At 37.7% G+C, this 24,929-nt stretch overlaps 2 protein-coding genes across 2 annotated transcripts; both read right to left on the bottom strand.

Annotated features, from left to right (window-relative positions):
• Positions 1-351: 351 nt before the first annotated feature.
• Positions 352-9,519, bottom strand: LOC126376007 (apyrase-like). Its single transcript, XM_050023157.1, has 11 exons — positions 9,370-9,519; positions 8,117-8,339; positions 7,321-7,512; positions 5,380-5,510; positions 4,605-4,749; positions 4,194-4,320; positions 3,572-3,729; positions 3,101-3,191; positions 2,063-2,221; positions 1,548-1,714; positions 352-556 (listed from the first exon to the last, which is right to left on the bottom strand). The coding sequence occupies exons 1-11, from the start codon at positions 9,477-9,479 to the stop codon at positions 431-433; spliced, it is 1,629 nt and encodes a 542-aa protein (XP_049879114.1). The 5' UTR covers positions 9,480-9,519; the 3' UTR covers positions 352-430.
• A 2,017-nt stretch (positions 9,520-11,536) lies between these two features.
• LOC126376025 (cell cycle control protein 50A) lies at positions 11,537-24,589 on the bottom strand. Its single transcript, XM_050023180.1, has 9 exons — positions 24,423-24,589; positions 24,199-24,332; positions 23,184-23,392; positions 21,358-21,494; positions 19,870-20,004; positions 19,252-19,337; positions 18,014-18,149; positions 16,501-16,666; positions 11,537-14,270 (listed from the first exon to the last, which is right to left on the bottom strand). The coding sequence occupies exons 1-9, from the start codon at positions 24,478-24,480 to the stop codon at positions 14,225-14,227; spliced, it is 1,107 nt and encodes a 368-aa protein (XP_049879137.1). The 5' UTR covers positions 24,481-24,589; the 3' UTR covers positions 11,537-14,224.
• Positions 24,590-24,929: the final 340 nt, after the last annotated feature.

The following is a 24,929-nucleotide window of genomic DNA, read 5'->3' as shown; positions in this document are numbered from 1 at the left end:
GTCATGACTATATTCCAATTGGGATACATCTCTTGTACACCCCATGAATGAGGTATCAACAATATATTTCCAATATAGTCATAAGCTTATGTTATCATCAAAAAAAGGAGTAGTACTTCTAGTTAACCAATTTATGAATTTTAATAATGAAAATGTAATAATAAGTACGACATTTTGTCACGTTTTTCTATGACGTCACAGATTGCTTTTTTATACAAATTCCATAGTAATTTCGTGTTTTGAGGTTTATGAAAAACCCAAAATCGATGTCTTTTCTCACTGTTCTTGTTATGAAATTATATTTTAGGTTGGTCTGTGTGCATTAAACTATTAAATAAATAAATTGATCGATTGAAAATAAGTCTCTGGGTTCTTTAGAGCATCATACTTAAAAATGACAATATAGGTTATACAAAGTACGTGTGTTATGTTAATATACGATCTGAATTCTTCCGTCCAGCCCTTGTGCGACGACCTGCTGTCTTCTCATGTGCCGTTGCAGCATTACGTAGTCTACGTCAAGGACTTCCATGTTTTCTCTGTTTTCAGATAACATCTGCAATCAAGTATAACATGATAAAGGGCTACTGCGATACAGGGGAAACCCTAGTGCAGGGCCCGCTATTAACTTGTGTTAATTTTACTTTATTTGGTAAATAAATAATTTTTATTTTTTTACTTTTTACTTTTACTATAAAGTAACTATTAGTGGTGTGTCAGGATCGTAATAAGTGGTCTCTGCCTACCCCAATGGGGAACAGACGTGATTTTAAGTATAGATTCTTATTTATGCAATAAATAAAGATTTTCACTACTTTGTAGGTGGAACGTACAGAACTATAACCTAAACCTGTAACACCAATTTTATTTACTTACCTATGTTCAATGCAAATAAAGAATCTGAATCTGTGTTAATGCAGATGGCATTAACTACTTGGCCGGAAACAAAACTTCCGGATTGGTAACTTGTCCTCTTAATACTTTAAAAATATGTTTTAATAAGTCCCATTCCGTCTTACTTACTGATAGTAGCCAACCATTCCTAGTACAAATATAACGATGGGTACATGAGGAGGTAGAGAGGATACACACCATTTTGTTCTAAATATAAATACTTAGACACATATCTACCTTGTTTAAACGGCCTAATGTGGTGAAAAAACGTGAGGACACAGTGAGTGCGGTTTGTCGTAGTGAGTTTGGTGCGAGTTCAGATGGTTCCGAACATTCCTATCACAAATACATAAACAAGCGGTAAAGAAAGAGGGTAGACAGATATGTCTGCCCGTAGAAAATTATGGGTCTACCTACTCCACTCCAATCTCATCAGTCATCCCGTGATCATGGCACTTGCAACAGTGTCGAAATATCGGGAGTCTCATATCCCTATTTTAAACGCGGTAAGAACCCGTTATTCTTTGTTTTAATTACATATCTACCTACTTGTACATAGTTGAGTCTTTTGTAATTATTTGTTTTTATTTTGGTGCAATAAAGTATATTTGTATTTGTATATCTAAAGTACCATAAAGATCGCGTATACGTACAGTGTACCCGCCGCCGCCATCGCCGATGTAGTTCTGCGTGACAACGCGGTACGTCCTGGCGACGTCGAGTGGCTCGTAACGCGGCACGTCGCACTCGATGCAGCGCACCAGCGCAGACACCACGCGCGACCCCGACGGCGCGGTCGCGTTGAATACCACGCGCATACCTGACACAAATATTACATTATTTTGTTTGTGATTTAAATAAGATAAACTAACATAAGATTCGTTAATTTGACTACTTTTAGTTGAATCAAAAAATAAGTAAAACTCGGTCTGAAATAAGTTTTTTAAGACCCAGAGCGGGTGTGGTTGGCGCTCTAACCACTAGACCACGAAGGTATACGAAGTTACTGTAAGGCGCCAAACAATATAATTCACTAACACAATTGGTTTAACGTTAGCGATGTCATCTCTGTCTAACAGAAGACTGAGGTGTGGGTACAGTACTACAGTTCATCTTGAGATGAATGTACCTCTGATATAATCGTGCGCTTATGTTATGTCAATCTCACCGCCGATCTGCAGCATCCTGCCGCTATAGAAGTTGCCGGGCTCCTGCGTGGGCGCAACGGCGAACTCTAGCGCCTCCAGCAAGTACTCCCCCTTGAGATCGTATACTTGCACGTAGTTCTCGAACGGTATCGACATTAGCAGCGACTCTGTCGTCACGTCTGAAAACAAAATTGTTAAAAGACTTTAGAGGGCGCCGTTTAAAATCTGCTAAAACAGCCGTTGCCGGTTTAAGGATTGCGAAAGCTACATAATATGTAGCATAATATTATCTTTGTTGATACCTATTTCTTGTCCGAACAAAACACACGATAGACTCACAGGCTTTGAGACTGCCCTCAAGATCATGTCAATGTGACAGTTCTTATATAAAACAGAGACTTAAACATGGTCTTGAGGGCAGTCTCAGCTGAGATTAGTTTATTAATCATGGCCTTATACGTCTGTTTCAGACGATTTATGACGTCATTGCCTCGAAGAAATGCACTAATTTATTAATACTACCAACAATAATAACAACTTATGTCGGATACGTTTCTGATAACAGTAACTAATCTGCCAAATAAATTTTAGATACTGTAATAGAACATACATAACATAAATAGTCTATACGGGATGTTAGTGACATCGTAACGAATACTAAGGGGGATGATTCAGACCATGATTCTGAGTGGATTCAAGTAGAATTTCCTGTCGGAAAAGTCATTAATTTTTAGTATTTTTTTAAATTATTTTCAGTTCTATACTTTTACGACGGAAAATTCCACTTGATATCAACTTAGAATCATGGTCTGAATCATCCGCTTAGTATTCGTTACGATGTTACTAACACCCTGTCACTAATATACATCCCACTAGGCACAAGTCTCCCTTCAATCAACCGGATGGTGGAGGCGTGTGGATACTATGTCAGAAAATTATCAGCTAGTAATGCTTATGCATTGCTATTGGTAAAACCGCACGAAATTGACTTGTTAACATATCACTGTTTTTGTGGTTCCGCAGATGGCGCAGCTAGCAAGTATAAAGCGTTTACTCACTGCCCGGATTGATCTGCACTCGCAGCCCCCCCGCGTTTATCATGCAGACATGCGCGTCGTTCCAGCGAGCGTCGGTTGCCCGAGATATCATCTGAAAACAAAATACAATTTTGTGTAACTACCCACAGATAACAGAATCAGATTTCGCTCAATAGATGCCGAGCGGAATTTAGTTCCGTGAGTTATATCATTAAACAAGCTCACGACTAAATCCCAGTTGGAGCAGTCAGAAACACATCCAAGATAGACTAAACTCATCGAGCTTTCTGTTGCGGTGAGACGCATCGCCGTTTATAACGAACGGTCGAGCCAACTGTATGATGAGACATATACACTTAAAATAAATTAATAAGTCATTGGTTGGTGCAAAGTGCTCCCCGTTTGAGAAGCAAGTCGATGAACCACAGTGCCTCCAATGCTGGTTTGAAAAGTAATATTAACAAGATGATTATGTCGAAATGGATTCTATACTTCTTCAAGGAAGCCGTCACAGGCCCAGCTGCCGAGGTTACACTCCCCTCTGAAGCACCACGAGCGGTTAAGTGTCACCAGTGAGCGCCCCAGCACCTCCTTGCCTACAGAGTCCACCTCTTCGCGCCACGGCTCCAACTCCATCATTATTACTGGATCTGATGACAACCAATTTTAGAACATCCATTATCAATATTAGTCCAAAAAGGCAAAAGGAAAGAAAGGGCAGAAGGCAAGAGGGAAACTATGCTCTATTTTTCTCTTAAAAAGTAGTATAGAGAATGCTACGCCGACAAGAACATGGCTCTTAAATTAGTGATAATGAGCACAAAAACTACTAATAGGTCAGCAAAGGGAGGTCATCGTAACCCCCCATCGTGCTCACTTTCCTGTTCGGCGCCGTGGAAGTGTTATGTGGGTTTCCACCAAAGCGCAGAAGAGAGGATAAGAGCGGAATCGACAAACAACGGTCGAGAGAGTGAGAGAGAAGACACTCCGTCGCTGTGTCCTTCGCGGCTATTGGTCGATTCCTGCGTATCTTCGCTCGTTTCCTTTTCGCTTTAATAGAAACCCACCCTTTTTGCTTGCCAATAGGTAACATGGTGGAAAGTCACAAAATTACCTTGTACAATAGAAGTGCCCAAGAAGACAGGCTGGCCTTCCCAGCTCTGCACTTTCCCGGCGTCGTCGATGAAGAACTTGATCACGCCCAGGTAGCGAGTGTAGCACGACGCTTGTACGATGGGGATCTGCCGTTGAAAACCAAGTTCTTTCAAGTCAAGTATTTAGTAGTAAGAATATTTTTTAAGAAGCTTCATGAGAGGATCTTAGTATTGTCATAAAGTCATCGTTTCGTTGATGTTTGTTATTGCCCTTGGGCGTATGCGTACGGCAGCAAGTACGGAGATGTGCGGATTTGACCAATCACAGCGTTCGAGAGAGCGAAAAACGAAAATGCTCTGTCACTCAACGGTGATTGGTCGATTCCTGCACATCTTCGTACAGCTCCGCGTCAATGGAAACGCAGCCTTACCGTATGTCCATCGTCCCTGGTGACCACATGCGGGTAGTCGCCGACTGCATTGTCGCCATTGGGCGTCTCGCCCGTGTACAGTAGCGAGTGGGAGTGCGCGCCCACTATTATGTCTATCTCGGGTACCACTCTCTGGGCTAGAGATCTGGAAATGGGAAACGAAATGTGTAATGCTTTTCAAAAAGCATCTCCAATATTGCGACTTCTTTGGAGAAAAAAACATGCGTTCTAGTGGGTTTTTAACAGACTTGTTAGTACTTATACGACGCGACGTCATACGTCCGAACAGAAGCAGAAATTTCAGTAAGTAAGTACCTAATGTTTCAACTTGTAGCATAGCCTCCGTAGTTAGAGCATTGGGCTTACGATCCGGGTTCTATTCCCGATGGGGACATTGTCGAAATAACTTTGTGAGACTGTCCTTTGTTTCGTAAGGACATTGCAGGCTTGAATCGCCTAATTGTTCAAAAAAGGAAGATGATTCCGTGTTTCGAAAGGCTTTAAGCTATTGGTTTCGGGTTACTAGGCCAAAACGCCTCGACCAACTTGCAGGCGACCAGCGTGGTGGATTAATTATGCTTTGGTTGTTTGAGGGGAGGCCTGTGCCCGGCAGAGGGACTTATATAGGCTGTTTATGTATGTATGTATGTAAGTTTGTCGCGCGCTTCCCGATAATCCGCTCTCGGTACCACGTTAGCCTTTGTTTACTTTATTAGTTTGAATTTTAAAACTTGCGACCTTTAGCAAACGATGCAAGTACTAGTTAGTTTCTGACCGATCACTGTCGAAGCCCACGTGGGTAAGCAGTATGATGATGTCGACGCCCTGCTCCGTCAGTATGGCTGCCTCGCGGTTTGCGGCTTCCAGTTCATCCTCCATGATCACTCCTCCGATAGGCGCAGAGAACTGGAAAATACAATTTTATCTCTTTCCAAGCGTCACTGTGAGGTCGCAGGTTCGAATCTCAGCACGGACCTAATCCAGTGATTTTCGTATTTGTTTTCTAATCCATGTTTAGATGTTTATGGTTATGACGTGGTCAGCGGTAAAGGAAAACATCGTGAGACAACCCACATTTCTGAGAAACGCGTTTCCGAGGTAGAACTTCCCCTTCCCTTCGACTTTACCTGTATTGGGCTGGTTTTCCCTTCGCAGATTTGAAGGTCAGACAGGCGCAGGCAGCTTTTTATAGAAGCGACCGCTTCTATAAAAAGCCATACCTGTCAAATCTTCAGGTTAGGTTAGCGGGCCCCGTGAAAAGAGGGATAACGCTTGGGATTTAGGATACAGCGACTGCTAGTTTAATGATACCTACTTAACTCTTTTCTGAGGATTAAGAGCTTTGCTCTCAGGGTTGTCTATGGCAGTCATTGAATAAGGGAGGACACACCAAAATATAATAGCGGAAATGATGCTTTTCGAAGCAAGTCTCCAAAACGCGTCTACTTTATTATTGGCACGTAAGTATTCATGGATGATGTGATTATAAATAATAAATAAAAGAAATTCCGAATTTGAAAGGTAAAACCCCAACAAATCTTTTAAAACATTTTTTGCGGGTTTTGGCCCCGATACTTGGCTGAACAAATGAGCAGCGCTGAGGAATCTCATTCGATATAATCATTGTACCGTGAAAGTATGGCGCGGTCAAGGTAAGTAAGCCGAGCATAGTTTCCAAAAGTTTTTGCCAGCGCTCTCGAACTGCTCAGCCCAGTGGTCCAATGTTAAATCAGTAGGTACCTACCTATTCGATCAATTACAATGACACGTCAGACTAATAGTTTGACGATAAAGCAAATCCGTTTATTGGTGTTCTTGGTTTTATCGCCGTTGACAAACTGATACAAATTTTTGCTTTTTAATTATTGCGATAACGACAATTGACTTAAAATAAAAAATAATGCGAATTTTCAGCGATTACGAGAATCACAGTTGTCTATCGATCATTATAGACGGGAATACGATTCACCATCTATCACACCAGTCTAAACAACTCACTAAATCACAGGTATGTACGGCCTCCATGGTCCAGTAGTTGAGCGCGGGGCTCACGATCCGGAGGCCCCGGGTTCGAATCCGGGTGGGGACATATCACAAAAAACACTTTGTGATCCCTAGTTTGGTTAGGACATTACAGGCTGATCACCTGATTTTCCGAAAATAAGATGATTTATGCTTCGAAAGGCACGTTAAGCCGTTGGTTCCGATTACTACTTACTGATGTAAGTGAGTAATCGTTACATGAGCCACGTCAGTGGCCTTTGGCGGCTCAATAATAATCCTGACATTAGGGTTGACGAGGCCGGTATTCCTCTCAACCCACACGATAAGAAGAGAAGACAGGTAGGTATGTCACCCATACGAGTATTCTAAAATTTTAACTCGAACCTTCCTCGACCCCGTCCTCGGTTAATCCTTAAGGAAGACCTTGAACTCAGGTCAAAATCGGTATTCTTGGGCATAACGTCAATATTTTCGCATAATTATTCTGTTGGCAGTATGATATCCAGTGAGTAAAGTCCTCAAGTCGAGATAAATGTCAATTTAAAATACCTAAATGCTCAGCTGAGGCCGAGTCGAGTGGAGGAAGTTTCGAGTCAGCATCGTGGAATACGGGTGTTAATCCATCTTGCGAAGGCTATACCCGAATAGGGAATATAGGTGTAAGGTTATTAAAAGTATTTATTTAAGTACCTTATAATAAGTTCACGCTTACCGTCCGGAGCAGTACTCCTATGATGCCGATCCTCCTGCCTTGCCGTTCGACGATGATATGGTTCTTGATATAAGGAGTCATGTCTGGCTGGTTGGTGGTGTTCACGTTGGCTCCCAGCATCGGCGCCTCCAGGCGCTCCAAGTACGGGACCAGGCCCTCCGGCCCATGGTCGAACTCATGGTTGCCTAGTACCTGATGTACAAGGATTTTAGTATGCCGATAGTTTGAATTCCAGAGAAAGATATAGGATAGTTTTACCAGGAAAAGGGGGTGGATAAATAAATTCAAGCACGTGTGATAACATAAGTCCTCGAGCACGGAGAAAACTAGTTTGTCAGTTGATCCTTAACTAATATTAAATAAAAATAAAATAAAAAAATAACAGGTTATACGGCAGCGAGTATAGAAATAGGAACATTTGCCTCTTCCTTGCGCCTGGTAAAAGAAGGGGAGGGTGAGAATAATTGAGACGTATTCCATAGTCTCTGTTTACTCCGGTGGGAAATAGGCGTGAGTGTATGGGACATACCTAATAGCCTACCATTTATGGGCAGTCACATCTCTAGCGCGAGCAAACCAAGAGCAAACCAACGCGTCTCAATGTTTGGATCTAGAAATTTATTATAATATCCTAAGGAATACAGTTCATTCAATTATTTGTGTGGGGTTTTATAATAATTACCAGCGCTCCCTACAGTGAGTTTAATATGTGTATGTACGTAAACGTCCCGCGCATCATCTGTCCCCACTCTCCTTTACCTATTTATTATAACAATGAACCGAGAACCAGTCTTACATGAGCGTCATGCGGTATCTTGTTCATGAAGACGTAACTGACGTTCCATCGCAGGAAGTTGTACCAGATAGTGCCTTGGAAGGTGTCGCCGCCATTGAGCACCAGCGCGTCAGGCTCGGCCTCCTTCGCCTGCATGACGGCGGTGTAGAGGCGGGCGTAGCCGCCGATGCACGCGTCCTCGCTCGGGTTGCATACTCCACCGGACGGGCTTACTTCGTCGAAACTGGTGTAAGTAAGTATACTAACATTAGAAGTAAACAAAACAACAAACAAACATAACATAACAATTAGAACATAATAAATAATCTTTCTTTCAAGGTTTCTTTCAAGTGTGGCGGACCCCACTAGTTGACTAGCTAGTGCCTCTCATGACCAGCACATGGCGTGCACGTCATTCAATATTCATCATTATTCATTATTTTGTAAACTATTTTGCGGGGCATCTACCACACTCTAATTTATCTGATAACACACTGCATCCGTGATTAGTAGGTTGTGGAGATCTATTGTCGTAAGTAAGTAAACTATTAATCACTACATAGTATAAAACAAAGTCGCTTTTTCTGTCCCTATATCCCTATGTACGCTTAAATCTTTAAAATTACGCAACGGATTTTGATGCGTTTTTTTAAATAGATAGAGTGATTCAAGAGAAAAGTTTATATGTATAATAACATCCATTAAATAGTGGAGGCATACTGTTATTTTTGAGGTTTTTAATGTGATGTCGTAAATAATTTAATTTTTTCCTCAGCATTGCACCCGAGCGAAGCCGAGGCGGGTCGCTAGTAGTTAATAAAGCACTCGTTACCACGTGCACCTACTGGCTATTCATTCAGTCGGATTCACAATAGACCCAAGGTTTCCTAATCACGGCTACGCGGTATTTCGTGTCAACACTGCAAAGTTACCGGCTATTTTACTTGTTTTATATTTTTTTAAGGTAAGGTAATACAACTGCGGATTGATGAAGATTTTTTTGACGTGACTACTATAGAATAAGGAATAATGCTAGGTAAATACGTAAAAAAATGTTGTGCTTGCGAACTGTGAATGAGATTATATTTAAATCCCGCTAAGTGAATACCATCCGAGACAAATCTGCAATTTACTAACTTTAGTGAAGGACTTTCCAAGCTACTTTCCCCAACAAAATATAGATGGCACTGTACAATGTTGCCTTCGTTTATCTAAGCACAACATTTTTTTGCGGTCGTACGAAGTAAAATAATTAACAACAAATCGGTACTTACTGTGCGTGGAAGTCATTGAAGTGTATGATGTCCAGTTCAAACAAGCTACTGTCTTGAGTTACTACCAATCCGACTATGCTTAGCAAAAACGCTAATGTCGATCTGCCCATCTTAACGTCTTCTCTGTACTACCCTTAGAGCCCTACTGATATCAGGACTGGCCGCACATGGCATGCGATTATTTAGAATAGGTATCAGTTATGTATTTCTCATTTTTGATAGCAAATGATTATCATTAATCAGATCCAATTTTATCATTCGTTATAGAAATAATTATTCGGTGAGGTGGATTGAGGCTGTTGAGGAGTTTCTACTAATTTTTGTATTGTTTATAATTTTGATGAAGTTTTGAAGAGAATTAGTAAGCGTACCTACTTACTATAATTTCGACCTTTTTAGTGCATATTTTGATATTTCAAGTGCATATAATCCGTTGTCTAAGGATTACTTAAACGAATACTTTTGATACGAAAGAAAAACATAACACACACACACAATTTCGTAAGTATTTAGGTAGGTACGCTTAAATATTAGTAAATTGTAGAGTAGCCACATGTTTACTGAATAATGGACGCGTTGTAATTAGACAAAAATACGTTGATTATGGTCGGAGTGACAAAAAAAACACAAAATTATGAGAAAACTTGTGGCTCTATTGTTACAGATTGATTAATAGTGACGTCTAGTGTTAGCGGCTGATCATACACAAGCAATGAGAATTTGGTATAGAAATATGAATTCGTTCTCTCGAATTAAATACTCTCGTAGGGTTAAATATATCGGAAATTATGTAACTAGTCCTATCGTTCTTGGGGAATTAAAACAACAAACATTTTAAATCAAGCCGAATATCGGTTGGGTTGGATAAGTTCGACTGAAAGAGTTACTAATGAGGAAGTGGTAGAAAGAGTAAGGGAAAAGAGGCAAGATGATTGGACACTTAATAAGACACGGCGAATTAATTAAAAACATCATACATTATTATAGGAAAGAAATGTATAAAAGTCATAAAATATGTCCTTAAATAACCACTCCTTTATGAGCTTTTTAAAAGATTGGGTGAAGGGAAGCTACAATGAAAGAGAGGAAGGGGAAGACCAGGAAGAGCTTACGTGGAACAGATTAAAGAGAAGGCGAACGTCGTGTCTTACAAGGAAGTGAAGGAATTGGTCTTTGATAGACAAGAATGGAGAATGCTACACGGACAAGAGCGTGGCTCTTAAATTAGTGATGATCGGTTGGAGTCGAAATATTTCTAATATACAAAAAAACACACCCACACATGCTTAATGCACTTCTTGCATCAGCACCAGAGTATGATTTGTTTGTGAGTGAGTGGACGTATAATGTGTGTCGTGAATTTCTGAGGTTCTGTGAGATGATGGTGTGTGAAATGTGTTTTGATATTGTTTACTGTTTGTTTAAGTATACAGTTAAGTTACCCTATTTGTACTTATGTTTCTTAAGTCTATTATATTAGTGAAATGTAAGTAAATACACTGACGCCGAACCTGTAGGTAATACAACAATCGGCTAAGATTAAGGATGATAATTATAAGTATCGAACTACCTTTAACAAGGTAACTAATCCCAGATACCAATCGATAACCGTTCATATTCTTCAGGCGTGTCCGATATGATATTTTAGGCATATATCATACTTCTTGTCATATATTTTGTGTACGATCATGAGTACTAATATGTATACACTTTGAAACCATGTCACATTAACTTTTTTTACAAATAAAACTGTAAGTTTTTGTAATATGATAGTGCGACAGGGTTCTACGGTACGGATGGGTACATAATATTGCTCATGACTGTACATTCGTAAGGGCTGGCAAGCATCAAATTCTTACGACAATTATAATAATTTCCAACAATAGGATATTTCACTGTATCAAAGGTAAATTATAAAATGCGAATGTAGAAATAGAAGCCAATCTAAGTAGAAGAAAAAGGATTCTAATTTATATTTTTGATTTATTTTCTAATTTTAATACCGAATTACCTAATAATGAGTACGACTGACCGCGTATATTGATGACGTCTCTACGCGAAGGGTGTAAATTAGTATGGCGGACGAGAAAATGTCTCTTTAAAAATGTTTTTTTTTATTATTATTTAAGTAAGTAGTCCATTGACGAAGGAAATAAAAACAACCCAATTATGTAATTTAATAAACATTTATTACAATGATTAACAACTACACAATGGCCCCGATTCCTGCAGACACCGCCTAATTTTATTTTAAGTTATATCCGTCATTTTTATATCCGTCGAAAAGGAAAGGGACGGATGATTCACAGCTCTTAATTTTAAGAAGAATGAGTAAATGAATGAATAACCCGGGCGAATCAAAAAGGTACGTCGTTGACGTGCTGTCTATTTAACTGTGTCGGGTTATTGACGGATGTAAAATTTTTAGACGGTTGGTTTAGATTTGTCCTTAAAATTTACGTGTGTTCCATAAATTTTATGCTTGTCGATTACCCGTCCTTTTCCTTTTCGGCGGATAAGAAAATGACAGATATAACTTAAAATAAAATTAGATGGTATTTACAGGAATTAGCACCAATAATATCTAACGTTATCTAAAACAAGGGGGTCTAGAGAGGCCACATTGAAACAATTCTTCTGAAAAATCAATTTTGTTATTTGACATTTATTGATATTGCACACTTTAATTATGCACAACTGTCAAATAGCCATGTTGCTTTTTAGATGAATTGCTTCATTGTGGCCTTTTTAGACCTCAAGTTATTTTATAGATAGAGCAGAGTTAAAAAAATATGTAAATTAAATGCGTGATAAAAATTTATGACGAATTCCCGTAGATCAAATCTAAAATACTGTTTAATAAGTACAAAAGTGCTTTTAATTTCGCAAAATACAAGATATGAACACGAATTAGGTGCGAAATGCATGTGGTACCAAAAGCATCTACAATATCTAAAAGGCACTTAGAAGTAAGACTCGAGAATCTTTTTGTTCGTAATCAATTACTTATTTTTTTTAAATTACATAAATGATAAAATGATTCATTTTTGCAGTATCGTAACAAAATATGACTGTTGTCTTTTTAAATTTCGACAAGAACATTAAAGTCTTAATCTATAAGGGCTTTACTCATTATGTTTAGTTTTGTCATAGAATAAAGAATAATACTACGCGCAGAACGGTAACTCTCCGCCCCGCACCCATTCGTAGCGAACACCGACCTCACCCCCTCTGGGACTTACTTTAGTCCTAAATGCCCGCACCGCTAAGGAGTAAGGAGCGCGCACATTGTCTGTCTCGCTCGCACATACGCGTTAGACAGCAAACCGTAAAAATGAGATTTTTGTATGGACTGTCCAGGGTGTGTTTGTATACCATTTTACTTAATGTAAATGCGGCGTTAAGGTCTATAATTTCACTAGAGCGTCTGATCTTTTGCTGATGTTCGATTTAGAATCAATAATAAGTATTATAAGTTTGATAGGCCCATTTAAAACATTTTTAAAGAATAAAAACAAAATAACTACGAATAACGATAATAAATAGCGATACAATTATCACAATATCAATACATAACATATTATTAATTAATATGCGACTTCTACTTTGATTTCTAAAACAACGCTAGAGCCTCCAACTAATGATGAACTTTGAAGACAGAATGTTGACGTTCATGTAGCCACTTTAGAACCCTGTCGCTTATAATATTTGACATTTAGTAAGACTTACAGTTCAATTTGTCAAACAAATTAGTATGACATGGTACTAAAATGTATATTACAATATGAATGTTCATAACTGTACCTACATTCTGAAATAATTTGATTAAATTAATTATGTGGAAAATAAAACAATTGCAGTAAAGGTTTCCAATTGAGAGAGAACCGCATCACATATATCATATCGTATCTTGGCGGCATATGACTTAGGGAAGGAAAACATCGTGAGGAAACCCACATACCCGAGAAATGCATTTTCGGAACCTGTATTGGGCTAGTTTTCCCTTCGCGGGTTGGAAGGTCAGACAGGCAGTCGCTTCTGTAAAAAGCCGGACCTGTTAAATCTTCAGGTTAGGTAAGTGGACCCTTTGAAAAACGGGATAATGCTAGGGAGATGATGATCTTGGCATATGTCGTTGAATTCATCATAATTCATTCGAGAAAATAATTTTACAATACAGAACTGTAGCATTTATAAATACTTTGTTTAAATATGATTTTTAATTCCTAAGTACTTTTGGAAACCTTGTACGTTATTGTATACTAATTTTGTAATCATATTGTATGACAAAAAGTCTATGATAAAAATTATTTTAACTTTTCTAGCGTTTCCTATATACCCTTCAGTAGGCCGGTCTTTCATTTTGCAATTTATTCAATAGATTTAAGAACACTTTGAGACGTCGGACAATTTAATTTTATAAACAGCTTAACATCAAAATCGGAAGAGTCTCCTCTTCTTATATACAGTGCGTCTAGTATAAGCTGGAAAATGGCGGCTCAGCTCTCCTATCCGAACAATGAAGAATTGGCTTGAATGAAGACATATTTCGTATGTTATTGTTACAACTGTCAAGTATACTGAAATACCAAATTGGACATTATATCAAATGAATTATTAAAATATCAGTTTTAGTTATACATTGTTTTAAGTATACGCGGTTATTATCACTTGCAACAGTGTCGAAATATCGGGAGTCTCATATCCCTATTTTAAACGCGGTAAGAACTAATTATAAAAGAATACAATTTGATTGCATTGTCATACAGCTATTGCAAGTTAGTTTTGTTATTTTAACACACAATTTCACTTTGGCTACTTTGTCTGTGGTCCATAGACTATGTCGACTTGCATCTTAGGAGTATGGTGTGCGCGGGTTCACGTTTATCATCTCCGTTGTGCTGTAACAGAAAGAAACTGAATTAGACAAGGTTGTTTTTGGTCTACTAAAGGGGCAATAAGTTGGAACCTTATCTAACGAGAATTAACTATAAATAATAATGTGCAAAGGGACCCACCCGAAGAAACAAAACTTAAACCTAGCATCCGCGCGAACTTCGGTTATCACGGCAAATCACAACACCTGTACCTGGAAACCACTCTTTGTCCTTTTTGGTACCCTTGACAGCGCGCAGATATGCAAAATTTCATGATGATCAGTTAAGTGGTTAACGCGTGAAGGGGTTTCATAACTACGCTACGGTCACACATATTCAGAATCAGAATATTCAATGTAATTTTCATAGATAAACTTGTCGAAGGTCAATTTAACATTTTTGAATCTACGTCATTTCGCAAGGTGTTATGGCTGAGGAGAAGAAATGACAAGAAACTGCAACAGCAACACATCTTTTAAATCACTGTAGGTATACATTACAAGTTATTTAATAACTAGAGGAACACAATACCAGGCATTTTTATCATTTAGGTAATCATTAATCTTATAACAAACTTTTTACATAAACTTTCACATGAGTTTTAAATTTATTTCCTGCCAAATTCAAAATACTGTCTTTTGTTTTTTATTGTAAAAACGTATAAGTACATAGCCCCAAAAAAGATGAATTCAAACTACTTATTGTTCAGACTAACCGAAACTCAGTCACTTTTCTGATTATCCTCGTGTTTCTTTTTACCCTTAGTGTCGTGGACATCATGCGCGTCACGGCTGGAGCCAGCTGTGCTTGGTGTCACAGTACTGCTGGCCTCATCCATTTCTTGCTCCGACAGAATATCCGAGAGAGCAGTACTCTTAAACAGCGGAGTGCCATCAAGATCCTGCTTGTACCGGTCGATGTCCTCCTCCGGTATATGGGCTATACAACCTTCTTCTAATCGTACTCGCTTTGATGACACGCTTGGCGTCGGTTCAGGTCCTGATTGCTGTTTTTCAGGTGGTACCAGTATATCCCTAGTTGAAACAGCTTTCAGTTCTTGTTTCTCAGGTTTAACTAGCTCAATGCGGGAGTCCAAAGACGGTTCCATGTTTGCCATCATTTTGGGGTCATCCAGATAGGTGGCGTCTGGATATTGCCTAGGCTTGTCCGCATACATCGGGCGGGGTTCGATGTCCAGGAAAAAGGATTCGGTAGGAGTTGGGTAATATCTGGGGATATTGAGGATGTAAATGAATAAATGGTTAACACTTTCAAGGACAGAACGTCTAATGACGTTTTGATTCCAAGGTGTCATATTACCCATTATGAACCATCAATGACCCATGATCTCTGTCCATGAAAGGGTTAACACTTTCAAGGACAGAACGTCTAATGACGTTCCGATTCCAAGGTGTCAGATTACCCATTATGAACCATCAATGACCCATGATCTCTGTCCGTGAAAGGGTAAGGAATATATGGAAAGGGAAGGAGTGTTTAAAGTGAATGGTCTTGGCAGTTATAGAATCTTGTAGTAACAAGTCACAAGCGCTTGAAACATAGGTGTCTCTAATAAATTACGAATCGCCTCATACATGAATTTCGCGCTCTTTTTGTTTTTAATTACCTCTAAATGGTCGTATCATTAACCGCGTTCGGACCATACTGAATGCCAATTATTAAAAACCAAAGAATGTGGTGCCGTGACCCGGATACTCACCCAATCACGGACTGTAATACCTGTCATTGAATATGAAGTCTAAATTTAGAAAAATAAAAGCCTTTTTACAATTTAGCAAAAAAAGAGTAGAAAAAGCACTGGAATCGTAACAGATGCTGATGCTCGAATACTTTGTATAAGAAATCTATCTACTGAAAAATACAATTATGCCAGAGTAAAATAATACAGGGTGTAAGTGACATCGTAACAAAAATTTTGAGGGATGATTCAGACAACGATTCTGAGTTGGTATCAAGAGGAATTTGCCGTCGCAAAAGTATAAAATTTAAAAAAACTCTTAAAAGTTTCATAAATTTTCCGAAAGGAAATTCCACTTATGTCAACTCAGAATCATGATCTGAATCATCCCCTTCAGTATTCGATACGGTGTCACTTATAGATACTAGTGATTTAATTTACTGTAATATTCATCTTCCTAAAAGTAAGTATAAAAACGGTAACTATTTTCTAGTCTTATTGACCAGGCAGTATAGTGCTACATAATTAAGAATGTACCATAAGTAAAGGACATACCTCTTAGAGCAGCGGACGTGTATAATTAGCAGTATAATGCCAAGCATCAGGCATAGCGTGCCGACGACCACATACGCTACGCCGAGGAAGGGATTCTTCCCGCCAAGAAGTGACGTCGTAGATATTATAAAGGACTTTGTACCGTCGAAATCGGTAACCGGGTAGTCTGTGGAAAACAATAGTTACTTTATAACATTTATTTATTTATTTTTCACAATTATATAACAATATCTGTACAAGTATACCCAATGCGACATTGTAACATAAATGCGATTAAATATTTTATAAAACAAAGTATAGATAACATCTAGTACCCACTGAAATAATTTAGAGACCGTTCCGTGAATTTCACCACCGAGCAAAGTATATAAGTCAACTTCGTTGTTTCGTTCCGCTATAACATTTATATAGCTATTTACTATTTAACTTTCACGGCGCATTAGCGCTTCGGCACTGTAATGTCGTGAACGTAAAAGGTATAATAAATAAATAGCGCAAGGCCCTAGTGACCGGAGCACAGTCCCCCATGTTCGTTCTCGAAGGCTGCACCAGGAATATTAGCGTTTTGAACATATAGTGAATCGCCATTGATATGTAATTCAAGATAGCCCTGGGGGCTGTTTAATAAAACTTACAATTGTAAATTAGAATGACAATTTGATGTAAATTGCGGAGTTTATGATTGCAAATATTTTGCAGTTTCATATTAGCTACGTAATGGACACCAAATTGTCGTTGTAATTTACAATTGTAAGTTTTATTAAACAGGCCCCTGGTGGGAGAACGCGTGACCAACACCGTAGTGTCACGGAGTCGAACCCCGGCTCGCGATCTAAACCGCTGAATTCATATGTTTAGTATCAGAATCATTTATTCAACGTAATTATCATGGATAAACTTGTTGAAGGTCAATGTAACATTTTTGAATTTACGTCATTTCGCAAGGTGTTATGGCTGAGGAGAAGAAATGACAAGAAACTGCAACAGCAACACATCTTTTAAATCAATGAGGGTACATTACAAGTAATTTAATAACTAGAGGAACACATTCAATACCAGACATTTTTATCATTTAGGTAATCATTAATCTTATAATAAGCTTTTTTACATAAAGTAAGCTTCACGTGAGCTTAAATTTATTCTCTGACAAATTTAAAATATTATCTGGTATTTTATTGTGAAACGTATACATAACCCCAAAAAAGATGAATTTAATTTACTTAATCTAGAATTTTGAATAGCAATTTTATGTTTATTTCTTGTATTGTAAGTATGCCTTTCACAGTTTCTCGGAAGGAGAGATACATTTTTACGTACATACATAATGTTTTCATAAATATATTGACTTGCGACCGTCAGTATATTTATTTATTTAAACAGCTCCCTCAAAGAGTCCCGACGACGCCGATTATAAATAGCGCGAACTGCTCTTTTTTGATGATGAAAATAGTTTCTACATCAGCGGCTCGACCCCACAACACAATACCGTAAGACATTATGCATTAGTACTGACTGTATTCAATGGTGAGTGTGTAGAGGCCGCGGTTGAGCCCGGTGCGGAAGCCAGTCTTGCCGTGGTCCACGCGCCGGTACAGCTTGCGGAATGTCGGCAGCGCCGCCGTTCGCATCCACACTATCAAGTCCTCGTTCTGTAACCCGTCCAATAATATTACATTATATACTACTATAGGTTATTTACCTAACGAGAATATCTACTGAAAATAATCGCAGTGTCTAGCATAACCAAGAATTTATTCAAATATCAGCAACATTATCAACCTAACAACGAAGGCGATACGGGGCTCACCGAATTAGTTGCATTAGGGCTAATTCTCATTATGGCAACCGACTCGCAAATGGACTACTTCTCATTATGGCAACTTCTCATTTTGGCTACTTCTGATTAGGGCTACTTCTGAAATTTCGGGAATGTTTATTGAAATAAGTACTGTCTTGGTATACCAACATGTTTGTGAGTCGGTTGCCATAATGAGAATTAGCCCTAATGCGCCTAATTCGGCTCACCTATCACGTTGGTATCACGAAGCTCGATGAGGTGTGGGTAATTAGTTCATCTTGCGATGGATGTATCTCTGACTGCCGCAATTGGGACACAGTCGTGAGCTTCTGTTATTGTAAATAACGGACTTTGAGCTTTAGGCAGAGCACCAACCCAGCACCAGTGTCGTCTTTACGATGTGCGAAAGAGATGGCGCGCTACAAAGCCTGTTTCCAAAGCTCTCTCGTGCTGTCTGTGCTTGTCAACTGATGAAACTAATGAACAATTATATAGTATAGTCTTATTTTTCTTTTTGTTTCTTTTTTCATTCATTGTTTATTTTGTGTTATATTAGTTTTTATATTGTCTTTTTTTCTCGTCATACAGCGCATTGGATTACACTGTAATGTTGTATGTACCTTTATAAATAAATAATAATAATAATCATTGTGGCTGTAACCTATGCACCAGGAGGGTTTTCAATCGCAATCTACTAGAAACATAACATATCTATACTATAAGGGTTGAATCACATCTGTCAGTACAGAACCTCACTTTCCTATCCTTCTATCCTTTTCTGCCACTCAGAACCGTAATTTGTTGGAGCGAGATAAAGAGCGGAGTGCGACTCCGACCGCCTCGTCGATTCTGGCGGTTCTGAGTGAGAGAAAAGGATAAAGCATAGGAAAGTGCAATGCGATAATAATAATTCAACCATAAAATACCATTGTATAACAATTAATGTTAATTACCAAGAATCCATTGTTGTTAGTGTCGTTGAGGTCCAATTCCCATACGTGGACGGCCCAGTTGGCTGGCTTGGTGTAGTTCGCGAACGCTAACATAGACAAAATTCAAAAGCTGGTTAGTGTTGTAAACTTATAAGGAATACTTAAATTGAAAAGTAAGCTGAACCGTTTGTATATCATGTGTGTAATCTAATGATGTTCTGATAAACTGTTAAAGAGTTGCTTCCTTAGCAGTAAGGGCGTTTTTTGTAGCATTTTTTTTATATATATATTTTTTGTGTTGTAGATAAGTTTTATTAATATGTGATAAAGTGTCCCTGTGTTGCAAGACCGCGAAGTGTGAAAATCTTCGTTGTTCGAGTCCTACATCCCAGCAGTACGGTTACGAGCATTAATATGGATACACTTTGGTACCATGTCACATTAACTTTTTTGACAAATTGAACTGTAGGTCTCACTAAATGTCAAATATGTTAGTGCGACGGAGTCCTAAAGTGGGTACATTATATTGCTCATGACTGTACCTATTTAAATCTCTTATGTATTTTGTTGTATTTTGTTGCAGGAGCTTGGTAGCAGTAAGTACAGGAGGATGATGAATGCATTGTAACTGTAACTGACCAGCTTGCAGGCTGCCGTTGAACGCAGAGGTGTCTGGGTTGCGGAACTTGATGTCCTTGTCGGAGTTCCACGCGATGCCGGTCCGCAGCACCGGCACTGCGTCCCCGTGGTCGTGCGAGTACAGCTTCAACGTATCTGAGGGGAATGCCAATCATCAATCAATACAGTTTTTAATTACAAACGACTTTTGTGACTTTCCTTCAAGTGATTTATTGATTTAGCTTCTCCGTATACTGCATTAAATACTTGGTCGGACAAATACTACTTGGCCCTCAGTGCTCGCATTGAGGCAGCGATGCCAGATTTTTTTTGCCAAGTCGGGATTTTGGAACTTTTGAGTGAAAAAAGCGGGATTCTTTCATCGAAGAAAAAAGTAAATAAAAACGTATATAATAAAAAAATATATTTATCTTTTAATTTGAGTTCAAATTACGTTTACGTGACAATAGATACCAAAAATATCCATAGAAATGTTTTTTAATAAAAATATGATATTTTTAATCAGGTTTACCCTATCGTTAACTAGTCGAGTCTTATTCGTCTTCTGAATAAAAAAAAACGGAAATCAAAATCAATATTTTTGCCAAGCCCGCGCTTTCTCAGTACGTTGCACGCACGGTCGAGTTATTCCCGAAAAGCGGGACTGAGCCTGTCCCGCGCGAGACGTTAAATTTTGATTTAAAAATCGGGACGTCTGGCAACGCTGCATTGAGAGCTCTCACCCCATACAAAATTTAAGACACCAGGCCTGAGGATGCCCAGTTACCCTTTATCTTTCCCTAGCACTCTTCATACTTCCAACAAACTTCCGCGTTTATAATATTTGTAGAAAAATCATTTTAAACTTGCACATGACTGCCATTAATGTATAATATGTGACCATAGTGTCCGCTCTGCAGTAAAGTGACAGTAACAACCTAAAATCACGCAATGTATTGTTCCCAGCCTTTATCACCGAATACTTAGTGCGTGTCGCAGTGACACGCATGGAACAAATTAGTTAATAAGTTGGATTGTTTTATTAATATTATTTAAAATAGCAAGTAACGCAACATGACGAAACTATAGGGGTTCTAGTTTTACCATTCTGGACATACTGGTACACCTTCGTAGGTATGTGCCCGGTATAAGAGTACTTTTAACCTGCGGGGTTAAAGGGGTACACATTGAAGCACACCTAAAAAGCAATATTGCTATTTTTTTTTTTCATTTTTGTGCCCAAACATGCGATCGGTCGACTGACCATAAGCAGTTTTGATGGTTTGGTTTTATTAACATGCAGGACAGGCCCCCTCATTAGAAGGCTGCCTTCATTAAGGTATAATATTGCTATTTAACATGTTTATCATATCCATGATAAATTACAATATTGCTTTTACTTTTGATATAAATTGGTTATATAAATTCTCTCTTTATGTCATCCTGAATTTAACCATGGTATGTATGTGGTATATGGGCTATAGAATATTAAAAAGTAAACCTTCATACCATTAAACAGAGAGTTGGCTATAGCACCGCATGGCGCCACAGGTTTCCTCACTCCATTGTCATCGTGGTCGTAGGCAAACGGCTCACAGTCACTGGATGGTGGCTGGTTCAACCGCCCCAGCAGTTGACTGTCATCTCTGTGAAGATTTTACTTTATATTTCTTTGTTCTCAGCACCACACATATAGAAAATTGTATTTTATAATAGTTTAAGCTAAAGATAAATTGCTTATTAACACTTTCAAAGACAGAATGTCTAATGACGTTCCGATACCAAGGTCATATTACCTATTATGAACCATCAATGACCCATGGTCTCTGTCCGTGAAAGGGTTAAATTGTAATATTATGAAGCATATATTTAACCTCGTAACGCCGAAGCATAATTACGATTTCGAAGTAATAAACGACGGTGGTACCTTGAAAGGGACCAAATTTTTGTAGTCGTAAAGGCCGAGCACTTCAAGTACAAATTTTAAAGTGTTAGAGTTATCCGATCGAGTTCAAATTAAGTGGAGACCTATGTAAGGATGAATAGAAGACATTTTTTAAAAAAATACGTTTTTTTTTTAGTTCTTCCAGAAGGACTCCCGGTTTGAGTCACTACTTTTAGTAAAATTTGAAAAATATTATTATTATAAAGGGTTATGTATTTTTTCATTAACAAACATACCTATTTGTACGTCATAAATATGTGTATATACTTACATATTTAAATATAAAATAAGTAACGAGTTTTAGTTTTTATGATGTAGTTTGTGATTAGTCCCTCTGAAAGTACATTAGGTTTATATTATTAGGAAAAAAATAATTCATGGTGTCAGTTTAGATCATCATTAGAAGGAAAAAGGAAATGAAATGAAGACGGTAGTTTTTTTTAATCATAAGATCACGTAAGCAAGTCAGTCTATATCGGTATGATTTAATCACATATAACAATTTAAAAAACTTTTTGAAAAATATCCGGACATGACACCTAAAGTCCCTTGCAAAGGACTAAAAAAGTTTGCTTTCATATTGCTAACGATATCGATACAAAATTGATAAAAAAACTATGTCATGTTGTTGATTATTATCTTACCTGCGATTTCTGAAAATAATGTGTATGAAAAACTACGAAATTTGATTATTAACTTGATTTTTTTTTTACCTCGTCGCCGTGTGCGCGCCATCTTTACCAATAAAATGACAAATTACGACAAGTGATACATATTTCTTTTTTATTAAAGCCACCTATTCACGAAATTGAATGAACTAGTTCATAGACAAAATACTTTTTTTCTCAATCGGCGCAAAGGTTTGAATTAAATTGACAGGCAAAGTTTTGGTACTTTTAAAAGTACCTTCGTTGATTATTAGAACAAACTATTTCAAAACCTTCGGCCTTTATGACTACAATTATTTGGTCCTTCTCAGAGGACCCCAGGGCTTACGAGGATAAGTATATAAACCATAAAATAATTAAATTTAAATGGAAAAATATACATAGGTAATAAATGTGCCCTTAGATAAAACTATAGGTTGATAGTTCAACCTACAATAAAACAATTACAATAAAACTATATTTATTGGTAATAATACTCTTGCATTATTCCTGTGTCTGTATTATCAAGATTTTGCAGTACTATTGTATGATCAAGAAAAAGTATCAATATGTAGACTAAAAATGCATATAAAACTAAAATGAAATGTATAGATATCTCTTCCAGGCAACCTTAGGATGAAAGATGTGAAACCACACATTATACCACACACATGCACACACACAAACACACACCATAGATACCACACATTATTTTAATATTTTTATTATACATTATTATTTACCTTGACTTAACATATCGCCGGTGGTTCTGATAGTAGTTACTGAGTCCATAGTAAAAGTAGACTTCAGCTTTGAAGTCTTCAGTAAGATTGAAATCCTTTTCACAGATGCACTTGTCCAACGTCACGTTGGTCTGCCGGATGTAATCTGCACACGCAATTGTGTCCCCCTTCTTTGTGCAGTATGTGTAGTCTATTACATGTTCCTTTACCTGAGAGAGGGCAAAATAAAATCGCATTCTGTTAATTCAAAAAGTGTTTTGTCATAGAACTCCTGAAACGGATTGATTTAAATATTACTGATATTTTGATTTGTATAAATAATTTTTGATTCGATTTGGTTTCGTTTACAATAACAATTTTTATTAGGGTATTAAACTGCACTTTAGTATTTAACTGCACTTTGAAATATTTCATTCTCTCTCAGAATAATGTTTAAGTTGAATGTTACTTACTTGCTAACAATAATGTCACATTCAATTAATTCATGATTAATGAATCTTGTATGATCACAGTTCTATTTATCACATAATGAAGAAAATACACGATAGGGCAGACGAGAATAGTGTCTTGTTAATTATTATTTATTTAATAACTCCGCAATTGAATATATAGTTGTTCTTGATGTTTAAATACAGAACATTCTTTACTAGCAAGAATATGTTATGAAGGAAATTGTCTTCATTTTCTATTGTTTGAAACTTTACACTGTTTATGTAATAAAGATGTTTATCAAACAAAGTAGGTTTACATTGCATCTTAAGATCAATAGGTTCACTATAATATAAAGTCATAAAAACTTAGATGAAACAATTCTTCAAAGACCGTATATAAATAGAGCAAAATGCTTTCATAAATGTTGCGAGTATGATTCATCAAATGTAATATGCTAAAAATACCTATTTAAATACTATGAAACTAGACTAAGTAGCCTATACAAGTTAGTTGCAACTTTAGTAGTATATTATGGGTAGGCAGTAAAGACCTTTACATTAACCATTACATTTCTAAAGCTTACCTCATCAGAAAAATAAAGCAGACCAATGCCTACGGGGATAAAGGCAATGCCGATGACGAAGAAGGTTGGCAGGACCGTCCCCGCCGTGAGGATCGGCTGCCAAGCCGGCAGACGTTGCTGCTTGAACGCTGACTCTATGAGAAACCATCAAAGATGCATCATTCACCAATCGATACAAGGACATCAAGGTGTGTCAATTTATAACGCCTTGGACAAAATCTTACCAGCTGGCCGCCTCGACTTGACATTATTCTGTTCCGACGTGTCACTTGAAGTCGCCATTATCGCGAAACATACGAAGAAACTATGTTTTTGTGAAGAAAATAACTAATTCCACGGAGGAAAACATCAAATGTTAATTACGCGAAATGTCAACTGGTCGCTTTTTTCGGGCGGTTCGTGATTGTATAATATATAATCTCTATTGGAAACAACATGCTTGACTAGAAACACCAACAGTAGCACTATCTCTTTCTAGAATTTCAATGTCATTCGTTTCATCACCAATAGTATGCAAATACTCGTAAAATAAAAAAAAAACACAAATATAATTCTCACCTTACCCTAATGGGGTGGGCAGAACCTTAAGGAATCGGAAGATAACTTCCAACCAAAGTTCTTACGAAGTCCTAAGATAGTTAAAATTAATTATAAGGTGATAGATAGTCATCTGCCTTTCGCTCATACTATTAAATTATATATAGGTAGTCATAATCATCATAAACAGCCTA

The sequence above is a fragment of the Pectinophora gossypiella genome, chromosome 20 (genome assembly GCF_024362695.1).
Source record: "Pectinophora gossypiella chromosome 20, ilPecGoss1.1, whole genome shotgun sequence".
Taxonomy (NCBI): Eukaryota; Metazoa; Arthropoda; class Insecta; order Lepidoptera; family Gelechiidae; genus Pectinophora; species Pectinophora gossypiella.
Note: the sequence above shows the minus strand (reverse complement) of the source record. Positions and strands in the feature narration are given on the sequence as shown.